At 37.3% G+C, this 24,680-nt stretch overlaps 1 protein-coding gene across 2 annotated transcripts in view; it reads left to right on the forward strand.

Moving 5' to 3' along the window:
- The window catches only part of LOC126291710 (uncharacterized), a 327,921-nt gene that overhangs the window by 80,374 nt on the left and 222,867 nt on the right, over nucleotides 1-24,680 (forward strand). For both annotated transcript variants that reach the window (XM_049985366.1, XM_049985367.1), the window contains exons 4-6: nucleotides 9,603-9,808; nucleotides 20,536-20,686; nucleotides 22,379-22,640. In XM_049985366.1, coding sequence (XP_049841323.1) covers nucleotides 9,603-9,808; nucleotides 20,536-20,686; nucleotides 22,379-22,640 — 619 coding nt within the window. The remainder of the gene's footprint in view (nucleotides 1-9,602; nucleotides 9,809-20,535; nucleotides 20,687-22,378; nucleotides 22,641-24,680) is intronic.

A 24,680-nucleotide genomic window follows, 5' to 3' on the forward strand; every position in this document is an offset into this window, starting at 1 on the left:
CTTCTCTCCCCAGTCTCTGCCCCTCTCCCGCTGCCCCTTTCTTTGTCCATTTCCTCTTGCTACCCTCTTCTCCCCCCACCCCACCTCCCACCCCCCCCACCTCCCACCCACTCCTACCGCCTCTCCCCACCCATCTCCTCCTTCCCATTTTGTATACCCAACTGCCCCTCCTTCCTTCCTTCCTTCCTTCCGTTCTCTGTCTCCATTTCTTCCCACTCATCTGACCATCTCCTCATCCCCTCTCACTCTGACCTGGAGCTTGGTTTATTGTTATTGCAAATTCAGCTTCTGGTCAATGGAGATTTGAGATTTTGAAGTAAGAAACATCTAGGTTTTTACTTATATAGGTACTGTAAATTTTTATTATTGCAAATCTCTGGAAGTTTTTGAGTGAATGATTTGAAAATTGCACATGTTTTTATACACTTATTTTTTAATATATATATAATACCAAATTTGTTATAAATTTGATAATAGGGAAATGTTACAAAAAAATCTCAAAAATTATTTCTTTATGTAGAAGAAACAGATACATAGAAACACATCTCTATTAGAATGCAACATTGTGGCAAAATTTCAAAACAATTGGTCAAGAACATTCAGAGACCCAAAATTTTGAACAAACTAACACTTAAATTCGTATTTATATAGATACCAATATTTTTTATGTGTCTCAGCTTGTATGGAGCCATTTGAACCAAAGGAGTCACTACATTACATAACTCATAATATTGTGATAAAAATTGGAAACAGAAATTCGAAAAATTAAAAGAAAGATTTGCAGTAGAACATAAAAATGAATAACATATTACAGAGAAGGGCTATGTGGAAATCCTGTACAAAATAAAACAAGTATGCTAAAAGGCATAAATTTGAAAATCTGGGATGTATCTCACAAGTTTTTCAGTTCTGCAGAAAGTGTATGGAAAAAAAAACCCTCCAGATTGATGAAATCCTTTCTGTATTATAGTTCAGTTAAGCAAGTGTGCCATCTCTGAAACATGCATAACTGTACAGTATAACAACAATGAAATTCCTGGATGGAATAATACATAAAAGATAAGTAGGCAACTACTCACCTAGAGCTGATAAATGCGTGGCACATAGAAACATGCCACTGAAAACAACATTTGTACTGACTTTCAAGCTCTTTCTCTTTCTCTAGTAAAAGTATACACAACCACACAGACAGCCAATTGCACACACCTGCAGCTACTGCGAGACTGGTAGCACAGTTTTGCTGCATCCTTGATCCTGTGCATTTGGATTTCTGTGTGGTAGTGGGTGTATATGGGTGTAATAGAGAAAGAGCTCAAAAATTAAGGTGAATACTGTTTTCTATTGCATGTTTCTACATGCCACACATCAGTCTATAGGTGAGTGGTGGTCTTTCCTTTATTTCTCATATTGTAGCAGTTCAGTATCTTGTGTAAAGGTTGTATCTTCAAATATAATAAGCAGCTTTAAAGTAATATCCTTGTATGTAAATTTGTGTCAGTGGTTCACATGTTACCCTACCACTGTGTAGCACCCTTAGGTTAAGCGTTATGATTTGGTAATATGTTGTGCTGATCAATTAAGGCACTACAATTATTTCTGGAGCTTCTTCTTCTTCTTCTTCTTCTTCTTCTTACTTCTTTTTCTTCTTCCCCCCTGCCTACCTTCATTGTCATAACATTCCTGTAATGGAATAATTTTGTGGAGTAATGCACCTAAAGTGTATAGAGTATTTATTCCACAGAAACAAACAGTTCCTCTTTTTCCTGGCCTTATCCCATGTCTTCATGGTATTGGCATGTTAAACTGTACTTGACAGTGTTAGTGGTAAAGGGGCCAGATGCCCTTCATGTTGCCAGCCCTTTGAAATGTTTACAAATTGTGTAACTTAGGTGGATGTGGGTACCAGCCTTGTATTCACTTACCTGGATATGGGAAATTGCCTAAAAATCAAATCCGACCTGACTGGCTCTCAGACCCTTGTTGTTAATCTGATGAACACATTCAAACTGGTGCCTGCACACTTCGCAAGAAGCAGTGTGCTACTAATGTGGGCAGCTGTCGAATCATATCAAACAGTTAGAATAATGTATAAAACAGATAATTACACATCTTTCAGAGGCATATTAAATGCATTTCATAAGAAACTTGCTGGCTTTTGGACCTATCCTTTGATGAGCTAGAGTACACAAACAGACACACATTCTGACACACATGCATATACATGCTGGCACCATGTAGGCACGTAGGCACTAATGTGTGTGTGTGTGTGTGTGTGTGTGTGTGTGTGTGTGTGTGTGTGTGAGAGAGAGAGAGAGAGAGAGAGAGAGAGAGAGAGAGAGAGAGAGAGAGAGAGATAATAATCTGAAATAGAAATACTTACATTCACAATTGAAACTCTTTAGGTCAATAATTTATTTAGAAATGCACCTTTGCAAACCATCAACAGAATAGAAAGAAAGAGATATCTGACAGAAACTGTCTCCCTTTGGTTTTGAAAATGGAATTCTTGTTTCATAAATCACTTAACTTACATATTACTGGGTTTGAAATGAGTTTAAGTTTTGCTTCCAGACTTGCTTCCAACTTAGATGAACAATAGACTTTTTTAAATCGTAGTGTATCTCTTTCATGTGTCATATTTTTCATGTTGACTTTGGCATTGCTTTCATACTGAGTTTTCTTATAACATCGCATACAAGAGAATATATGTGGTGCAAAGTGGTGGTAAGTGTAAAAGAAGGAAAGAGCTCTTTAATGGTATTATATGACAAAAAAGTAGTATTAACTGATACCAGAACTTCAGATCACTGTATTTGTAGGTGTGACATTTGCCATGCATCTACCAAGCAACCTTACAGGAAGTTTAATATTGTACTGTAAAAAACAACATTAGTCTTAGAGGAATGCTACATACGTATTACTGGGTTTGGAATGAGTGCAAGTTTTGCTTCCAGACTTGCATCTGTTGAAAATACTGGTAAAATGTAACAGAGTCCTCTATGAAGCCTGTAACATGCCCATTTTGACATATGCATGTGAAAAATGAACCACTGGCAGTGAAGACATCATAAGAATCCAGGCAGCTGAGATGAGGTTTGTTCAGAGCATGATCAAAAACAGGCCCAAGTTGTAAGATAGCAAGAAAAAGTAACCTTGCAGTGACTGAGATGCTGTAGATGTATGCAACCCATGGATACTTGTAGGCTACCGAGAGTACTGTATGATTTGAAACGCAGAGACGAACGACTGGCAGGAAGACCAAGACTCAAATATAAGAAAATGGTGAACTCTGACATTGAGCAGACACGTCGTCCCCGGAACCGCAGGTGGAATAATGACTTATATCTGTTGAAACATGCTGGTGCAGTTGACAAATTGCTGCCACTACCTTAGAAAGATAAATGTACTCAATCCTGGCAATGCACATTTACACAATTTAATAACTTATGATAATGGATGAAGCAGAAGAAATTAATTAAAATTTGTGCTGTGGCCAGGACTCATACCCAGCTCTTCTCGCTTGCTAGGCAGAAGTGATAATCATTACACCACCACAATGGTCAACATTGCTGCTTGAACTAGCCAAGATGAGTGTCGTCCCCAATACAAACTTCAGTTCATATCTCCATCTCATTTTCCCTTATCTTGTCACTACTGTCACTATAAGATCCAAGAAAATTGTTGAAACTCTTTTCTTATTGTTTCAATCATGACTTAAATTTGTCTGAAGTTGACTATGAACCTACAGACAATATTAATAATAACTTCAGTCTTTCTGCAGATGGTGCAGATATCGGTAATGAATTACTATCTGAGAAAATCTGCACAAATACCCAGTTAGATCTTACTCAGATTTCAAAATAGTGCAAATATTGGCAACTTGTTTCAAATGTTCAAAAATGTAAACATGCATTTCATAAAGCACAGAAAATTAGTATCGTATGACTGTGTCATCAGTGAGTCACAATCGGAATCGGTCAGGTTATACAAATATGTGGATGTAACAATTTGTAGACATGTGAAATGGGGTGATCACATAAGCTAAGTCATAGATAAGACAAGTGGCAGACTTTGGTTCATTGTCAGGATACTGGGAAAATGTAGTCAGGGTTCAAAAGAGACTTCTTACAAAGTTACCTGTGTGTCCCATCTTAGAGTATCATACAAGTGTGTGGAACCAATACCAAATAGGATTAACAGAAGAATTAAATGTACACAAAGAAGGGTGACAGATTGTCACAAGGGAGCACCATGAAAATGCTGAAAAACCAGGATTGGCAAACTGTTGAAGATATATGCTGCTTATCCTATAAAAGCCCGCTTATAAAGTTTGAATAACTGATACTGAATAAAAAATCTAGAGATATTTTTCATCTCATGTGTATTGCTCCTGTAGGGACTGTGAAGACAAAATTATACTAAATACAGCAAACAAAGAGAGGCCTTTAAGCAGTCATTCTTCTGTGTTCCATATGCAGTTGGAAAGGGAAGGATCCATTATGTATTGTACCATGATGAGTACCCTCTACACTTAAAAGTAGTTTCCGGAGTACCAATAAAGGTATAGATAGCAAGAGAGATGAGGAACTATGCACAAAGCAGCAGATGAACACACAAAATAAACACTACAATGTATCTGGAGCAGCAGACATGTGTAGAGCGGAAATGGAAAATTTTCCAAGTGCTAAATCTGACATTTGTTGAGAGAATGAAAAAACAAAAAAACAAAAAAAAACACTGTATCTCTGTTTGAATATAACTTACTTGTGTCTATAAAGATTAAGTTGGTATTCTGATACCATAGAATTATTCTGCCCACTACATCACCACAAAAACAATGAGACAAATTAGAAAATGAACATGTTAGTAAGAACGTTCCAAATGTCAAGCCAGGAAACTGACTGGTTCTAAGTGTCAATAAGAAAGTTTTTAGTAGTTGAATCTAGCAAATAATAAAACAGCTGTCAGCCACTGTTAATAGTGCTGTTTATTTACAGAAATAGGGTTAGAGCTGACATGTGTATCATCAGACAGATGCTCACATTTGTACTACATTTGTTATTGTTTACATTATCTGAAATCTGTTTTTACCAGCAACTATCATAAACACCAATAAATGTAATACGAATATGAACAGCTGTCTGAAGATGAAGCTGTCAATTCAAACCCAGTAATGCCTTATTTGTGTGAATCAATAGCATTATTAACTGTGGCTGGTTGCTATTTTCTTCTTTGCAAGTACAGCTTGTGAAACTTCCTGGTAGATTAAAACTGTGTGCTGGACCGAGACTCGAACTCAGGACATCCCCCAGGCTGTCCTTTCTGCCAGGAGTACTAAAACTGTGTGCTGGACTGAGACTTGAACTCAGGACATCCCCCAGGCTGTGGCTGAGCCATGTCTCCACAATATCCTTTCTGCCAGGAGTGCTTGTTCTGCAAGGTTCGCAGGAGAGCTTCTGTGAAGTTTGGAAGGTAGGAGACGAGATATGGCAGAAGTGAAGCTGTGAGGACAGGTCGTGCTTGGGTAGCTGAGATGGTAGAGCACTTGTCTGTGAAAGACAGAGGTCCTGAGTTCGAGTCTCGGTCCGGCTTACAGTTTTTATCTGCCAGGAAGTTTCATATCAGCGCACATTCCGCTGCAGAGTGAAAATCTTATTCTGGAAGTACAGCTTGTATTTTGTACACAGCCACAGTCTAAAAAATAGCTGGAAGAAAGTTTTTGTTCCAAGTGCCATTGATACTGAGGCATAACATTTTATTTGTGATAGTACAAATACAGATATGAAGCATTAGATTTTTAAATAGTGGTATAGTGAACAAAAGCCACTTCTCTCATATTTTAAATTTTGGGAAGCACAGCTTGGTGGAAAGACCATGTGCCATCTGATAAAACATATTTGAAATACTTTCTCCATGGTTTGGCATTTGTAACAGAGTACTGAGAACACAATAGCACTGAAAACCCATTTTGTGAAACAATTTCACTTAGATCACTTTCATTTCTACTCTTCACAAGTATTAAGTGACTGGCAGGCATGTGCTTATACTTCTTTTCTTGTCTCCCTCATCAAACTTTCGTCTCACCATTCCTCATACATCAAGAAGCACAGTGGATTGACAGATTTGCTTCAGAGTATCTAACCTCACCTACTTTCTTAAACTCATTTAATTCTTGTCCTAATATGTTCTACAGTTGTCACAAGTATCAGCTGTGACAGTGGGGGAAAATAATAATAATAATTGAACATGTGAAGGGTAGCTACAATAGATAAGTATTCTCAATTAAATGAGTGAATAGTTTTCTGCTTAAGTGAATTTGTCATCTTCCAATATGATGTCATTGTTCTTAGTGGCACAATTATCGAGTTGCTGATTCCTCACTACAAGAGGTTATAGAGTTCACAGATACTTTCATAAATGACATGTTTCAATGCCAGTCCTCATCTATATCTTATCTTTTATTCTTCTTGACACTGCTACTTCTGAATAACTTTTAGTTTTACACAAAAATACATCTCCTCTGCTCAGGGTTCAGAACAAAATTGCCACAAAAAAATCACATATGGTGAGAGCTTGGATAGTCCCTCTCAAGAATATTTTATAAAATAATAATATTTCTCCATAAAATTTGTCTTCACCATCAACCACCTCATTAGTGTAATTTTTTGTTGGGACTTAAACTTTTACATACAGGTAATTTTAATGTACATGCCATGAATTGCAAAAAAGTTTAATTTGACTCTGATGCACCAATGCCGACATTTAAGAATAATAGCACTGTCAGTAGCTAGGTGCATATTTATTAGGACATAATTATACTAGTACTGTTCAGTAACACAGGAAATGCTAGTCTTTGCTTTAAATGCATATACATATACTATAGCACATTACAAGAAATACTGCAAAATATTAAAGACTGAAATACAAATGTCAAAGCAAATATATTGCAAGGAAAAGATAGTCATATCAGATAACAAAATAAAGACAATATAGGATATGGTGAAGGAGGAGACCAGTAGAACCAGACATGAAGAGGAACAAATAGCATTAGGAGTAAATGATACATTGGTGACAGATGTGTATAGTGTTGCAGAACTTTTTAATAAACATTTTATAACTGTTACCGAACAGATGGGGTTGTCAGGTTCGGTAGATGCTGCTATGGAATACGTCAGACCAGAAATTTCAAGCAACTTCCATAATATGAATTTGAGCCTCACTACACCAACAGAAATAATGTCCATCATAAAATCTTTAAAATCAAAAACATCTAGTGGGTATGATGAAATATTAACAAAGTTAATTAAAGAATGTGATTCTGAGCTAAGTAATATATTAAGCTATCTGTGTAACCAGTCGTTTATCAGTGAAATATTTCCTGAATGGCTGAAATATGCTGAAGTTAAGCAAGCCACTGTTTAAGAAGGGAGATAAAAAAATAGCATCAAATTTCCATCCAATTTCATTGTCGCCAGCATTCTCAAAAATTTTCAAAAAAGTAATGTACAGTCGGCTTTATATCCATCCTATCTCAAATAACATACTGTCAAAGTCACCGTTTGGATTTCTAAAAGGTTCTGATATTGAGAAGGCTATCTACAAGGCAACTGGTATATTTTGTGATCTGTCAAAGGCATTTGACTGTGTAAATCACAATATACTTTTAAGTAAGTTAGAGTATTATAGTGTAACAGGAAATGCTGCAAGATGGTTCAAATCATTATCTCTGGCAGGAAACAAAGAGTGTTATTAGGAAAGAGACATGTATCAAGCTATCAGGCATCATCCAACTGAGAACTAATTACATGTGGGGTCCAACAATGTTCCATTTTAGGGCCCTTACTTTTTCTTGTGTATACCAATGACCTTTCATCAGTAACATTAACAGATGCCAAGTTCGATGATACGAACATTGCAATAAATAGCAAATCAAGTGTAGTCAGAGAAAGATCAGCTAATAAAATATTTGTGGACGTTAATCACTGGTTCCTAGCCAATTCTTTGTCACTAAACTTTGAAAAAACATACTACATGCAGTTCAGAACTTGTAAGGGGTGTCCCACGAGTATATGTCTAACATACGATGACAAGAAGATAGAAGAAGTGGACAGTGTTAAATTCTTGGGATTACAGCTTGATAATAAATTCAACTGGGAGGAGCACACCACAGAACTGCTGAAGCATCTTAACAAATCTCTGTTTGCAATGTGAATTTTGTCAGACATAGGGGATATAAAAATGAAAAAGCTGGCATACTATGCTTACTTTCATTCCATAATGTCATATGGGATTATTTTTTGGGGTAATTCATCAAGCCAAGCTAAAGTTTTCCGGGCACAAAAACGTGCAGTAAGAGTTATATGTTGTGTGAACTCAAGAATATCCTGCAGAAGCCTGTTTAGGGAACTAGGGATACTAACTACTGCTTCCCAATATATTTATTCCTTAATGAAATTTCTCATTAAAAATATATCACTTTTTCAAACCAACAGCTCTATTCATGGAATTGATACTAGAAATAAGAATAATCTTCACAAGGATTTAAAGTCACTTAGTCTTGTACAAAAAGGTGTGCATTATTCAGGAACACACATTTTCAATAACTTGCCAGCAGCCATAAAAAGCTTAACAACCAATGAAATTCAGTTTAAGAGAAGCCTAAAGGATTTATTGGTGGCCAACTCCTTCTACTCCATTGACGAATTTCTCAGTAAAACCAACTGATATATATAAGTACAATATAACTTCTGCACAATTTCAGTGCACTAATGTGTTCATTGTAAGTGTGTGTGTGTGTGTGTGTGTGTGTGTGTGTGTAAGTACAATCTAACTTCTGCACCATTTCAGTGCAGTAATGTGTTCATTGTAAATAAGTATTATAGTAGTTGTGTTATATGTTTATTACCTTATAAATAAATAAAAAACTTTTTTACTTTAAATTCAGTGCATTAGTATTTGTAAAATGACTTTCATATAGTGTTCATTAAAAAAGTTGTAGATATTTGTCATGTATTGTTGTTTTTCTGACATGTTCCACATCCTGGAGGACCTCCTCACTACAGATCAATTGGAATGAAAGTAAATCTAATCTAATCTAATCATAAAGAGAAAATTACACTAATGAGGTGGTTGGTGGTGAAGGCAAATTGTATGAAGAAAAATTATTATTTTATGAAATATTCAATGAATTGAGAGGGAAATTGCTGAGCTCTCACTACATGTAACTTTTTTGCAGTAATTCTGTTCTGAACCCTGAGCAGAGGAGATATATTGTTTATTTTTATAGTAAGTGATGTGATCCATTTTTTTTAAATGAATAAATGTACAAATGCAGGCAAAACTTAAGGTAAATAGCACATGTGTGGTCTTAGTACAAATTTCGACTAGTGTTAGCAATGTAGATCTGACTTGAAGGCACTTGTACACTAAAGCAAATATGACAAAAATTCCTTGTTTCATTACCAAGGGAGTGGAAAGAAGAAGAAGGAAGTTGATGCAATTTCACACAATGCAAGTTATCAGAATGCTTCTTTCTGATATAATATGGCTGTTGTGAGTGCAAGAGATGCTACATTTATGAACGAATGTTCTTTTCTTTTCAGAAAATATTGGCTGTTAGGTGTTCAGATGGGTGTCCCCCTCCAGAACTGGTAGAAGTTTCACATCATCTGCTGGCACGGTTGGCCGCAAACCCCAAAGTTGACGCAACAGAAGTACGCCTGCAAATATCAACTGCTTTGTGTTCCACACTTCATAAACTGCAGGAACTCCAGCAATTTGAAGACTGTGCTTCAAGAATACTGGAAAGGTAATTTTGGTTTAAAGTAGTGGTGTGGATGTGAAATTGCCACTGTAGATTTTTATAACTATATATTTCTTCATGTCAAGTGACACTGTTTATTCCCTAGTCTAACAATTTACAAATTGAGCTTCTTGTAATATTAGGACTGAAGTATACATGTATAAACTATCAAAAAAGCTCTAAAAATGTGTTATTACAATAGAAAAAATTAAATTAATAGTAAAAAAACTCTTAGCAGGTCCCAAGAAGTAAGAAACCTAATATTTCAAAAATACTATGGTAACATTCAAAAACACACACACAGATACACTAATTTAGCAGGCATAATTTACTTCCTCTTTATTTGCAGTAATTTGAGACAGTTATTTCTTATATTAAATAAACTTCTTATTACAGACAGACAAAATCGCACTGAGACAGATTGTCTGAGTTTGGCATTTTAATGATTATGCAACTGATAGCAACTAATAGCAGACACAAACTTTGCTTTGAAGAGTGGTGATAGGTTAAATGCTGAAATAAATGGAAGATAGTTGATAAAAAAATACCAAACATCTAATGGAAATTGTGAGTCTTGTTGTTTATGTTAATTATAAAACCCACATCCTTTCATCTTTCCTTTTCCTTCCCTCTTTCCTCACGAAGCAGCCGCCAGTTGTGAAAGCTCGAAATTCTGTGTGTGTGTTTGTGTGTTTTATACATTGTGCCTATCTACCGGCGCTTTCCCGCTTGGTATGTCTTGGAATCTTTGTTTTTAATATATTTTTCCCATGTGGAAGTTTCTTTCTATTTTATTTACATCATGTTTATGTTAATTTATTGATATGGCTGCATGGGTCATAGTAACAATGTACTAAGGATCAACTACATTATAGATCAAACGTACATTCATCTTACATCTTGTTATATATATTTTATGCCTTATGGGGCTGTGGTTGTATGACTTTATTTTATACATGCTGCAATCATTCATTAATGTTGCCAGTTCTCGTCTATGTTTATAAACATTAATGTATCAGCCTCATCACATGAGAGACCTTTTTACATTTGAAATCCTCTTACAGAAGTTAATATTGTGGTTGCTAGTAACTGCAAATCCATTTGATGTTCCATATTTCATTTTTGGAACCAGCATAAAAACTAAGCAGGCTACTTAACCATACCATGAGAATGTATTTAATTTGTTAGACAATGAATTGCAGGCTACTGTATATTCCATGATCTGTCAAAGGCATTTGACTATGTGATTCACAATATCCTTTTAAGTTAATAAGAATATTATGGTGAACTGGAGACAGGAGACGAAGGCTGTTGATAGGATTGAGTCCTGTAGTAAGCTATTGGTCAGCATCCAATTGGGAACTAATAGCATGTGGTGTCACGTGTGATTTATCTTACAGTATTTACTTTTTCTAGTACATATTAGTGAGCTTTTATCAGTAATGTTACTAGATGCCAAGATTGCTTTGTTTGCAGGTGGTATAAAGTTTGCAATAAGTGACAAATCAAATATAGTTATAGAAGGAGTAGTTAATGATTAATGTATTTCCCTGGTATTCTCTTGTGAACTGCAATCTACCACTTTCTATGTCATCATCCCATCTCATATCCCTGCGATTTGTTACCCCCAAGTTATTTGCATGGGTTGATTAACTGTGAGTCATTTATATTATACTCTCAGCATACTACTTTTTCATTTTGTGAAGTGCACAATTTTACATTTTGGAACATTAAAAGGAAATTGCCAATCTTTGCACCAGTGAATCAAGACCTGGCTGAATATTTGTACAGCTTCTTCTTAGTCAGTACTTTATTATAAATAACTATATCATCAGCAAAAAATCTGGTGTTACAATTAATGTTGCCTGCAAGGTCATTAAAATGCATCATGAACAGCAAGGGTCCCAATACACTTTCCGAGGGCACAACCAAAGTTACTTCTACATCTGTGGAGGACTGTCCATCTGAGATAACTTGCAACTTACCCAAAAATCAAGTTAGGTTTCACCCAGTTGGTGTTTTCAGAATCCATGCAGGTTGGCATGGAGGAGATCATTCTTTTCAAGATACCTAATTAAATTTGAGCTTAGGATATGTTCTAAGATGTTATAACAACTGGATTTCTAGGATATTGGACACTAGTTTTGTGAATCATTTCTGCTACCCTTCTTGTAAATGGTTGTGACCTGTGATTTCTTCTGACTAGTTGGCAGGGTTTCTTGTTTTAAGGATCTGTGGGACGTTGTACACAGACACGAAAAAATTGAAACACCAAAAAGGAGTTGTGCAACATAGTGAAAGTTGGTAGGCTTGTTTCTACATCTTAAAGATGACGTCTATTCAAATTTCGCACCAGTCACATAAGAATGCAATTGATGCAAATCAGGTTTTCTGTAAATACCTCCTGTAACTGTTGTGAGCATTAGTTACCTTTGAGACTGGACATAGTGAATTGGCGTTAGTGAAGAATGCCTTTAACGTGACATTATGCCTTTATCGACAACTCACTGAGATTGAACGAGTTCATGCTACAGGGATATGAGAAGCTGGATGTTCCTTCTGAAATACTGCAGAAAGACTTAGTAGGAATGTAGCCACTGTACATAATTGCTCGTAGCAGTGATCATGGGACTGTACAGTCACAAGGATATCGTGCTCCAGATGGCCACTTGGTACTACTGAGAGGGAAGACTATAGTGCTCAATGTATGGCTCTAGTGTAACGTACTGCATCTGCAGCAGAAATCTGAGCAGCAGTTGGCACCACAGTGATACAACAATGTGTGTTACTTCAAGGGCAGGTGCGAGCCAAATGCCGTGTAACCTGCATCCCAATGACTCCAAATCACTGTCACTTGTGACATAATTGATGTCAAGTGAGAGCTCTTGGAGGACAGTGTGGAGGTGTGTCATGTTTTCTGATGAAAGCTGGTTCTGTTTCTGTGCCAGTGATGGCAGTGTATTGATTAGGAGGAGGTCAATTGAGGGCCTACAGCCAACCTGTCTGCTTGCTAGACACTCTGGACCTACACCTGGAGTCATGGTCTGTGATGTGATTTTCTATGACAGCAGGAGCACTCTCGCAGTTGTCCCACGTATCTTGACAGCAGATTTGTATGTCAGTCTGTTGATCCAACTTGCTGTTCTGCTATTCATGAAGAACATTCCAAGAGGTGTTTTCCAGCAGGCTAACACTTGCCCACATACCACTGTTGTAACCCGACAGGCCTACAGAGTTTCAACTTGATGCCTTGGGCTGCTCAATCACCAGGTCTGTCGACATTTGAGCACTTGAGGGACAGCCTGAATTATCACGGTACTCAATGGCTGAGAGGAACAGGCATGGAACTCCATTCCATAAACTGACATCCAGCACCTCTACAACACAATGCATGAATGTAGGCATGCTTGCGTTCATCATTCTGACAGTTACAGTGGTACAGTCTCTTATCATGTTTACATTAACTTTTGATCTTGCAATGTTGATCATTTAAATATGTTACCTAGGCAGATTTATTCCAAAAATTTCATTATTTGACTCAGGGGACACCGCCTTAATGTAGCACTGTTCGTGCGGATCCAGAGGGCTATGCCGGTGGTAGTGTAGCTACCAGCAGCATCACCCGTGCCGGGCAGGCTGAAGGGGAGGAGACAGACAAAGTGTGTCCCTCAATGACCTATCAAAAACCTGCCTCCTATCCCTAGCCCATCCTCTTTCTTTTCTTTCCCGTTTATCCCCACTTAACCAGTGCTGGCAGTTAAGCACGTATAGGGGTGTGGAGGTAAGGCCAAGCCCATATGCTGAGCATCTGGCACATCGTCAGTGCCTGGGCGATAAGGTCGCAGCCCCACCAAGGCAATTGGAAGTGGTGGACCAATCACCTGCCCTCCTTAAATAACCTGATTACTGAAACTGAGAGAAGACTACATTAATTATTTTTTGGTCCTGTGTTCCATCAATGTAGTTAAAAAGAGGATTTGCAAAGAATGATGGGATAAGTTATTATGCAAATGTTACAAATATCTGCTGTGACATCATTTGCAGTACATTCTCTCACACTTTGAGATGAAATAAAAGGAACAGTTGGCAGTTATTTTCAAATACACATTGTGATAAGTGAATTTTATTTCTAAGTACCTGCCATCATGTTTCTATCAGCTGCCATTTTCATTCTGGGCACGGAAGTCTAGTGAATGATTCCTCTGTGCAACAGGAGTCTAGGATTCCAATTCAATATATGTACACATCTTTTAATGTTTTTATCATTATTTCAATGTAGTTGACAGACTACATTTTAAATAAAAACCATACTTTAAGGACTCTAACCTGGATCTGTCACCACAAAGAATTACTGAAGGCAAAGGAACAGCAATGCCACTCTAAAGTTATTAATTCCTTTCCAAATGATCTTTATTTTTCTTAACTTTTATCACATCTAATATGGAGTCCACTTTTCAAGATTTGGCTAATGTTATATTCTGTTATTTACCTCTTTGATGAGATGCCCTTCCTGATGCCACAGTTGTCAAAGTAACCTGAGGAAGGGAAGTCATGTCCGCCAACTCTCTGTGAATTGTGTAGACTTTTTTCTGTGTACCACCATATTTTAACTGTTTGTGTACTGTTTTTTCTGAGGTGGAATTTGGTGACCAGCCCAGCATTTACTTAAATAAGCATGGGAGACTGCCTGTAACCCACATTTACGTTGATCAGTGTAGCAGCTCACCGTTGTTAATCCACTACACGGATTCAACCTGAATCTGGCTTACCTTCCTGTGCCACCAGCTAGCATGCTGCACCAGACTCTTCTCTCAATATCCTACTGAGTGAGGTGGCACAGTTGTTAGCACACTGGACTCACATTCGGGGGGGCAAAGGTTCAAACCCTCATCCGGCCATCCTGATTTAGTTTTTCAATGATTTCCCTAAATTGCCTCAGACAAATGTTGGGACGGCTCTTTTGAAAGGGCATGGCTGACTTCCCTCCCCATCTTTCCCTGATTCGACGGGTCAAATGACCTCACAGTCTGGTCTGCTTCCCCAAACCAGCCAGCCAACCAACCAACCCAATTTCTGTCCAACATCAGCCACTTCATAAGTAGAATCTGTTTATACTATGATTTAAATTTATAGATGGAGATCATTTTGATGCCCATGACATTAACTGTAAAAGACTTTAATTTGAACTTAGTGATACAACACCAACATTTTCATGAACAATTTTTGAGAATAATAGAATTTTAGTTATGTCCAGTTACTGATAGTAATTATTTTGAAAATCTTTCAATAATTATTGAAAATGAATGTCTATGTGATATACTTTAGATTTTATTATATAAAATCTGAGTAGAACTTCAAGAATGTAACAGAATGACAGGATCTTTCACATGTAAACATAATAATTAAATTTGACTTTGAAAATTGACAAGTGTTATTGCGACAGAGTGAACTGTCAGTTAATACAGGAAATGCTATTCTACTCATTAAGTATGTAGGAAGAAAATTATCAAAAATGTATTTTATGTTTGTGAAAAGTAAATGAAACAAATCATATTTTATAAATGAATAAATGTACAACTGCAAGCAAAGTCTAAAAATACTTTGTAGCTACTCATGTGTCGATTAGATTAAATTGCCAGCTAGTGTTACGTAATGGAGTACTGACTAGAGGGATCATACTGTATACTAAAATGGTGAATTGTTCTTCATTAATTCTTCATTAAAATGAATGTGATACAATGCACTCTTTCATTACAAGTTGGAGAAGAACCCTGCTGCACTGGGAACTTTACTACATACTTTTGATCAAGATTATAAAACACACTGAAATGTTTTCTCTTTCTCACCATTTATGCCATACTAAATTATTTTATCCTCTAAAGAAGAGGGGAACTATTTGCACAAAACTAAATTATAAGAATGAAAGTAAGATCCAAACAGTAAAGTCAGCATACAGAACACTCAATTGTGGAGTTCCCATAGGATGTATACTTGGACCATTCTTGTTTATAGTATATATTAATGATATAACACAGCCACAAAACTCCAAACTAGTGAATTATGCTGATGATACATCTTTTATTAGCTGGGGCGCTACATAGCGGGCAGCATTCCAAAGCAATAAAGAGAACTTTGAAATGATCACAGAATATCTAACAGTGAATAAGCTTACACTGAATATATATTCATTCTTGGAATGACATGATATTGATATAATTGTACAAAAAATGATGATGTCCAAGACTGTAAAGTTAACATGGACAAATAAACATTATTATTATTTCTTTCCTTTCTGAGACATTATGTCTGGCTAAAAATGGAAAGTGATGCAGACCTTGATCAAGCATGACTTCCTTTTAACTGTACGGTATATTTTACATTGCATTTAGGAACTTTCGGGTAATTGAACATGTATCAATAATTAGAGATAACTGTAGTTATATATATACGTTTGGAAGTAGCTGTATTGCGTTGATGTCTTTGACTTCCTCAGCCAGTTGGATGTATTTTTCAATTTTTTCTTCTGTATATTTGTTGTATTGGGTATGGATATTTCGATTAGTTGTGTTAATTTCTTCTTTTTATTGGTGAGTATGATGTCAGGTTTGTTATGTGGTGTTGTTTCATCTGTTATAATGGTTCTGTTCCAGTAAAATTTGTATTCATCATTCTCCAGTACATTTTGTGATGCATACTTGTATGTGGGAATGTGTTGTTTTATTAGTTTATGTTGTATGGTAAGTTGCTGATGCATTATTTTTGCTACATTGTCATGTCTTCTGGGGTATTCTGTATTTGCTAGTATTGTACATCCACTTGTGATGTGATCTACTGTTTCTATTTGCTGTTTGCAAAGTCTGCATTTATCTGTTATGGTAGTGGGAACTTTAATAATATGCTTGCTGTAATATCTGGTGTTTATTGTTTGATCCTGTATTGCAGTCATAAATCCTTCCATCTCACTGTATATATTGCCTTTTCTTAGCCAAGTGTTGGATGCGTCTTGATCGATGTGTGGCTGTGTTAGATGATACGGGTGCTTGCCATGTAGTGTTTTCTTTTTCCAGTTTACATTCTAAGTATCTGTTGCTGTTATCTAAAGGGTTGTAGAAGTGGTTATGAAATTGCAGTGGTGTAGCCGATGTATTTATATGAGTGACTGCTTTGTGTATTTTGCTAGTTTCTGTTCTGCTTGTTCTATAAAGAATTTTCTTAAACTGTCTACCTGTCCATAACATAGCGCCGGTAGACAGGCACAATAAAATAACACACAAACACACACACAAAATTTCTAGCTTTCGCAACCAGCGGTTGCTTCTTCAGGAAAGAGGGAAGGAGAGGGAAAGACGAAAGGATGTGGGTTTTAAGGGAGAGGGTAAGGAGTCTTTCCAATCCCAGGAATGGAAAGACTTACCTTAGGGGGAAAAAAGGATAGGTACAGATAACCTGGACGGTGTAACACTGTGCAAAGATGTGCTGGCCATGCACCAAGGCATGTTTAGCCACAGGGTGATCCTCATTACCAACAAACACTGTCTGCCTGTGTCATGCGAATGGACAGTTTGTTGCTGGTCATTCCCACATCCGTCCACATCAAACCCACCAACAAGCAACAGTACCTGCATTATGAAAGCTGCCACCCATTCCATATCAAACGGTCCCTTCCCTACAGCCTAGGCCTTCGTAGCAAACTAATCTGCTCCAGTCCTGAATTCCTGAACCATTACGCCAACAACCTGAAAACAGCTTTCGCATCACCCTGTGGCTAAACATGCCTTGGTGCACGACCAGCACATCTTTGCACAGTGTTACACCGTCCAGGTTATCTGGATACTTCCCACCAACACCAACCTATCTGAACTCCGGAGATGGGAACTTGCCCTTCAATATATCCTCTCTTCTTGTTATCCTCCAGGCCTCCATCTCCGATAATTTCAAGTTGCCGCCACTCATACCTCACCTGTCATTCAGCATCATCTTTGCCTCTGCACTTCCACCTCGACTGACATCTCTGCCCAACCTTTTTCCCCCTAAGGTAAGTCTTTCCGCTCCCGGGATTGGAATGACTCCTTACCCTCTCCCTTAAAACCCACATCCTTTCGTCTTTCCCTCTCCTTCCCTCTTTCCTGAAGAAGCAACCGCTGGTTGTGGAAGCTAGAAATTTTGTGTGTGTGTTTGTGTGTTATTTTATTGTGCCTGTCTACCGGCACTTTCCCGCTTGTTAAGTCTTGGAATCTTTGTTTTTAATATATTTTTCCCATGTGGAAGTTTCTTTCTATTTTATGTCCATAATATAGGTTTTTTATGTTGATAAATCCCCTTCCCCCTTCCTTTCTGCTTAATGCGAATCTTTCTGTTGCTGAATGTATGTGATGTATTCTATATTTGTGGCATTGTGATCGTGTAAGTGTATTGAGTGCTTCTACGTCTGTGTTACTCCATTTCACTACTCCAGATAAGTAGGTCAATATTGGTAGAGCATAGGTATTTATAGCTTTTGTCTTGTTTCTTGCTGTCAATTCTGTTTTCAGTATTTTTGATAGTCTTTGTCTATATTTTTCTTTTAGTTCTTCTTTAATATTTGTATTATCTATTCCTATATTTTGTCTGTATCCTAGATATTTATAGGCATCTGTTTTTCCATGGCTTCTATGCGGTCGCTGTGGTTATCTAATAAGTAATCTTCTTGTTTAGTGTGTTTTCCCTTGACTATGCTATTTTTCTTACATTTGTCTGTTCCAAAAGCCATATTTATATAATTGCTGAATGCTTCTGATATCTTTATTAATTGGTTGAGTTGTTGATTTGTTGCTGCCAGTAGTTTTAGATCATCCATGTATAGCAGATGTGTGATTTTGTGTGGGTATGTTCCAGTAATATTATATCCATAATTCGTATTATTTAGCATGTTGGATAGTGGATTCAGAGCAAGGCTGATCCAGAAAGGACATATGAGTCTCCTTGGTATACTCCACGCTTAATCTGTGTTGGCTGTGATGTGATTTGTTTGGATATTAAGTGTGATTTTCCAGCCTTTCATTACTATGTTTAGGAACTGTATCAATTTAGGATCTACTTTGTATATTTCCAATATTTGTAGTAACCATGAGTAGGGTACACTATCAAAAGCTTTTTGGTAATCAATGTATGTGTAGTGTAGTGACCTTTGTTTAGTTTTAGCTTGATATGTCACCTCTGCATCTATTATCAGTTGCTCTTTATATCCTCATGCTCCTTTGCAACAGCCTTTTTGTTCTTCATTTATAATTTTGTTCTGTGTTGTATGTGCCATTAATTTCTGTGTAATGACTGAAGTTAGTATTATGTACATTGTTGGTAGGCATGTTATTGGGCGATATTTTGCTGGGTTTGAGGTGTCTGCTTGATCTTTAGGTTTCAGATAAGTTATTCCATGTGTCAGTGTATCGGGGAATGTATATGGGTCTCCAATGTAACTGTTAAACTCTTTGCCTTTAAATATGTCTGCTTGTGTCTGTGTATGTGCGGATGGATATGTGTGTGTGTGTGTGTGTGTGTGTGTGTGTGTGTGTGTGTGTGTGTGTGTGTGTGTGTGCGCGCGCGCGAGTGTACACCTGTCCTTTTTGCCCCTAAGGGAAGTCTTTCCGCTCCCGGGATTGGAATGACTCCTTACCCTCTCCTTTAAAACCCACATCCTTTCGTCTTTCCCTCTCCTTCCTGAAGAAGCAACCATCGGTTGCGAAAGCTAGTAATTCTGTGTGTGTGTTTGTGTGTTTTGTTCATGTGCCTGTCTACTGGCGCTTTCCCGCTTGGTAAGTCTTGGAATCTTTGTTTTTAATATGTTAAATAAGTTAGTTTGATGTGAATGTGTTGAGGTGAACTTCTTTAGCCAGAAATTTGCTATTTTATCTTTTCCAGTGGCTTTCAAAATGTGCATAGAATTAATTGCTCGGTTGGCTTCATGTTGCAAAATTATCACTTCAGGCATTTGTGGTATCATCTTGTATGTGTCTGTTTCTGCTTGTATCCACCGTGCATGCCTGTTATGTTGTACAGGGTTTGACCATACATTGCTCCAGAAGTGTTCCATGTCTGTTATGTTTGGTGTGTTGTCTATTTTAATGTGTGTGTTATCTATTGTCTGATAAAATTCCTTTTGGTTTGTGGTGAATGTTTGGTTTTGTTTCCTTCTGTTTTCACTTTTTTTGTATCTTCTACGTCGTTTGGCCAATGCTTGTAATTTCTGCTTCTTTTCATCTAATTGCTCTATCACTTCTTGTTGTGAGATTTTATCTAACCTTTTTCGTTTTTTGTCTGATATTTCACTTCTTATAAATTGTGTTAGCTGTCCGATGTCTTTTCTCTGTTTTTCTATTCTGATCTGTAGCCTGTGTTGCCATGCTTGTTTTATGGGTTTCTTCTGTGTGTTGGTTTATTCTGATCTCTGCCTAGTGTGTATATTTATTGTAGTGAGTGCTCCTACATAAGCCAGTAGTTGTAACTCTTCCATAGTTGTATTTTCATTTATTTTGTTCTGTATGATTGTGTTGATAGTTGTTATTGTTGTTTCGACTTGTGGGTTATTTGGTGGTCTATGCAAGAATGGTCTAATGTCTGTATTTGTGCCTTTGTATTTATTATTATTATTATTATGACAGCTGTCTCTGAATTAGTTGTGTATTGGTATATGTCATACACATTTAAAATATTGTAAATGAAGTAATGGTGTTTAGTTACTCAAATCTCTCTTTCAGATGTCTGCTGCCAACATGGGATGGCAGAACCATACCCAAAGATGAGCTTATCAAGGGTTCTGATAATGGTGCAATCAGCGTAAACAGCGTAAATGACATAGACAATTTTAGGCTGATGTTGTGTCATGGAGTTGTGCAGAGTGGCCTTGTTGTAAGTACATATATACTCAGAATAACAAATCAAATCGCAAGCTCTTGTACCTTTAAAATTGTTCATTTGCTGGGGGGGGGGGGGGGGGGGGGGAAGGTGGGGGGGGGGGGGGGGAGACAGACAGAAACCGAAAAAAGACAATGAGTGAGAGTACAGCTAAAATAGGAGCAGGATAGTCACTTCGTGGGAGACACAAGAAGGTGAAATAATGGGAGATATAACAGTTAGATTCTATTTTTATAGTCTCAACATTGATACTGAGGGAACCAATAGGTCAATAAAAATCAGGGAATAAATCACAGGTTATTGAATGAAGTAAAAGATAAAATGACAGAAAGGGGTGCTGTTTCTCATTATTGTTTCAGATTCCCCATTGACTTTTTCCTAATCAGTAGTTTTTAGTGTTTTCATCTACTCTCTTCTGTTGTTGTATTTGAATCTTTTCTTTCTCTCAGGAAGAAACTATTCTTAATTTTGAGAGATTTTAGACTGAAATATAGTTTTTTTTGACATGCTTGTCAAATGCACCCATGGTACAAATAGTCTTTGTTTGTGGTGAGCAGCTATGGCTTTTTATTGTCACATAGTGCCTTTCCATTTACTTAACTCTCATGTTTTGTATTATTATTTGCCTGTATTTTATTAGACGCAGAACTGGTAAATATTTTCTTAGTTTCGCTCGGTTCTTGCTTCCATTTGACATGAAGTACATGAGCATCACCACTACTTGGACTGCCCCTTGAAAAACATGGCTGTTCTGTTGGCAAAGTATATTTTATTGTGAAAATATGTGATTCTGTATGTTTTCTCATTAAAGTATATTCAGCATTCATAATCCTAGAAACAATTAACACAGCATTGTGATTGTTTTCATAAGACAAGTGCTGTATAGCATCACCATATGCCAGTGTTGGAAGCAGCAATGCGAGAGATAAAACTGAAATTCTACACTTTGGTGGCAGCATGTAATGGTCCTGGATGCCAGTCAGTCATCACCATTTCAGTCCAATGTCACAAAAACGTCACACAGCCTCTGGCACATTCATATTTATAAAAGTATTACAATCAGCTCAAAACATAATGTTGCTATTTAGTTTATTTAAAATTTAACTTTTTATTTTTTCAATAATTTTACATTAATATTTACTCTGCACATTGCCTGATTCATCATATTTCCTTGAAAATTGATATTTTTTATTACAGTCTTCAAAAAGACTGCTTAAAATTCAAATATGGTATATTGGTTCTCATTCTCTGAAATGTCATTAATTATTCTGCTAATATTGGGCTTCAGTAATCATCCACATGCATAAAATGATTTAATAATCCACGAAATTTACAATGAATTTTGATTTTATATAAAAGTCACAATTTATGTTCAGTTTTAGAGTTTATATTATGTAAACAACAGAGTGCCCAAACTTGCATAATTTAATTAGGTGTTATTAATTTCACAAATTACAAAATCTAACTATAGAATGGAGCAAAATCCTTTAAACAGCAGCCATAAGTGTCTTTTATCTACTCAACACCATACAACAATGACTAAATCTGAAAAAGACAAACTATAAATCGTAATGTGTGTATCAGATGCTACTCTAATTATATGTGTCATATACTGCATTATAACCAGGCTGGGGTAGTTACATTTCAACATGTAGCATTTCCAACATACTGTTTTTCCTGTTTCAGCCATCCTTGAGTGAAGATGTGATTGCATTAGCATTGACATTCTTGGAGCAGATATGCATATACCCGTCATCTTTAACCAGAATGGCTGTGCGGACAGTGACAAAATTTTTAACAGTGTACAAAGATGTGTGTGTGCAGAACCACTCATCACTAGTGAAGAATAAAATAAATGACTTTGCAAAACTGGCAGCACAGGTCTGGGCAGCTCCAGCACATTCTCCGAGGGACAACGCAGAACTCTTGGTAGCTGCAATACGAGCAGGTGTGGCTTTTTCCTTCTCTGGACTTTCTACCTGTTTATTTGTAAGTTAACATATGGCAATAAATCCTCAACTACATTGTCACAAAAATGAAATTACACTCTGGTAGCCTAGACTGAGGTCAGGACCCCCTCCATCCGTGCAGCTGCACCCACACCTGTGCCCTCCCCTTCCTCTGTTGCATCTCTGCCTCCCAGCACACTCCTGTACGTCATTATGCACTGAACTGCAGGTGCTCCTGCCATATTCCTGTCCCGTGCACCTTCCTCAATCCCTCTAGCCTGCCTCCTTCAACCCTCCCACATGCCCCCTGCCTCCGGCCTTCCTTCGTCCGCTCCACCTGGCGCGACCCCTCACACCAGTTGGGCAGCAGAGCTGCATTTTCAGCACTGTGTAGTCAGCTGGGACAGTGTAGCCATACAGACATGTGTGTCCGTGTATGTCTGTACGTTCTCAGTTTTTAGAATGAAATTTTCACTCTACAGCGGAGTATGTGCTGATATGAAACTTCCTGGCAGATTAAAACTGTGTGCCAGACCGAGACTCGAACTCGGGACCTTTGCCTTTCACAGGCAAGTGCTCTACCGGCTGAGCTACCCAAGCATGACTTACGCCCCGTCCTCACAGCTTTACTTCTGCCGGTACCTCGTCTCCTACCTTCCAAACTTTACAGAAGATCTCCTGCGAACCTTGCAGAACTGAAAGAAAGGATACTGCGGAGACATGGCTTAGCCACAGCCTGGGGGATGTTTCCAGAGTGAGACTGGAGTGTGTGCCGATATGAAACTTCATGGCAGATTAAAACTGTGTAGCGACTCAGTACCTCCACTGTTCAGTTACTTCACTCCTTAAATTATATTTTTATTACATTATAATAACTATGCTGCTGATTAAAATGATCCATAACACAAGCTATATTATATAATGTATTTGACTTTCAATTTAAAATTATTTGAAAGCATATAATCATGGTTGTATGAAAATGCAATAAAAAAATCTAAAGAAGATAAATGGGTTTAAATCGCCCCTCTTACACACTCTTTCTCAGTTTGACAGTTTGTTAAACTTGTGTACATCACCACATTTACTTCCTTCATTTTGTTGTGACACAAAACATGTGATTAATTAAAAAAGATTGATGTGTTGTGGTCTTCAGTCCTGAGACTGGTTTGATGTAGCTCTCATGCTACTCTATCCTGTGCAAGCTTCTTCATCTCCCAGTACTTACTGCAACCTACATCCTTCTGAATCTGCTTAGTGTATTCATCTCTTGGTCTCCCTCTACGATTTTTACCCTCCACGTTAAATTTGTGATCCCCTGATGCCTCAGAACATGTCCCTTCTTCTTGTAAAGATATAAAGAATATATTGTCATGGTGCACAAACATGTCATGACATAAACCATTAAATTTTGGGTGTGCAACCATACAAACTTTATTTGTTGTAATGTTTTGGCCATATGAGGGTGTATACCCCCTGGGACAACTGTTGAAAACCCAGGAATTTTTTCATCCAGGAGAAGGAAAAACCTGGGAATTTTTCTGATTTCTGGGACTGTTTCATTATTTTAGATTTCAGTTAAATTTTTGTGATGTTGGCTGGTAAGAACACATACTCTAACAAAGAATATTACTATATCCCACTACTGCAGAATAATACTGCACCAATAAAAAGTGAACGAGAGATAAATACCAAAGTAAAACTTGAGCTGCAAAGGAAATGCACCATTTACAACAACACAATTCCATGCACACATAAATGTCTGCCAACAGCAAAATGTGCCAAAGGCCTTAGGATGAAGACTATGCAATACTTCATAACAACTAACTGCTTCACAACTGTTTACATTAGGTTTATTTGAGCAGCTGTCAGCAGGTTCTTGCACATGTGCAGTTTAGTTGCATATGAGTAGTACTTCCTCCCCCTTCTGGCTACTTAAAGCAAGCTGCTAACCAGAAAATTTTTTCTGGTGCCAGATACGAGCCTGCTCATAGCAGTTGAAGGCTGGGGAATGTTATTGGTTAAAGTTTTCTGATTTTATT

Source organism: Schistocerca gregaria, chromosome 9, assembly GCF_023897955.1.
Source record: "Schistocerca gregaria isolate iqSchGreg1 chromosome 9, iqSchGreg1.2, whole genome shotgun sequence".
Classification (NCBI taxonomy): domain Eukaryota; kingdom Metazoa; phylum Arthropoda; class Insecta; order Orthoptera; family Acrididae; genus Schistocerca; species Schistocerca gregaria.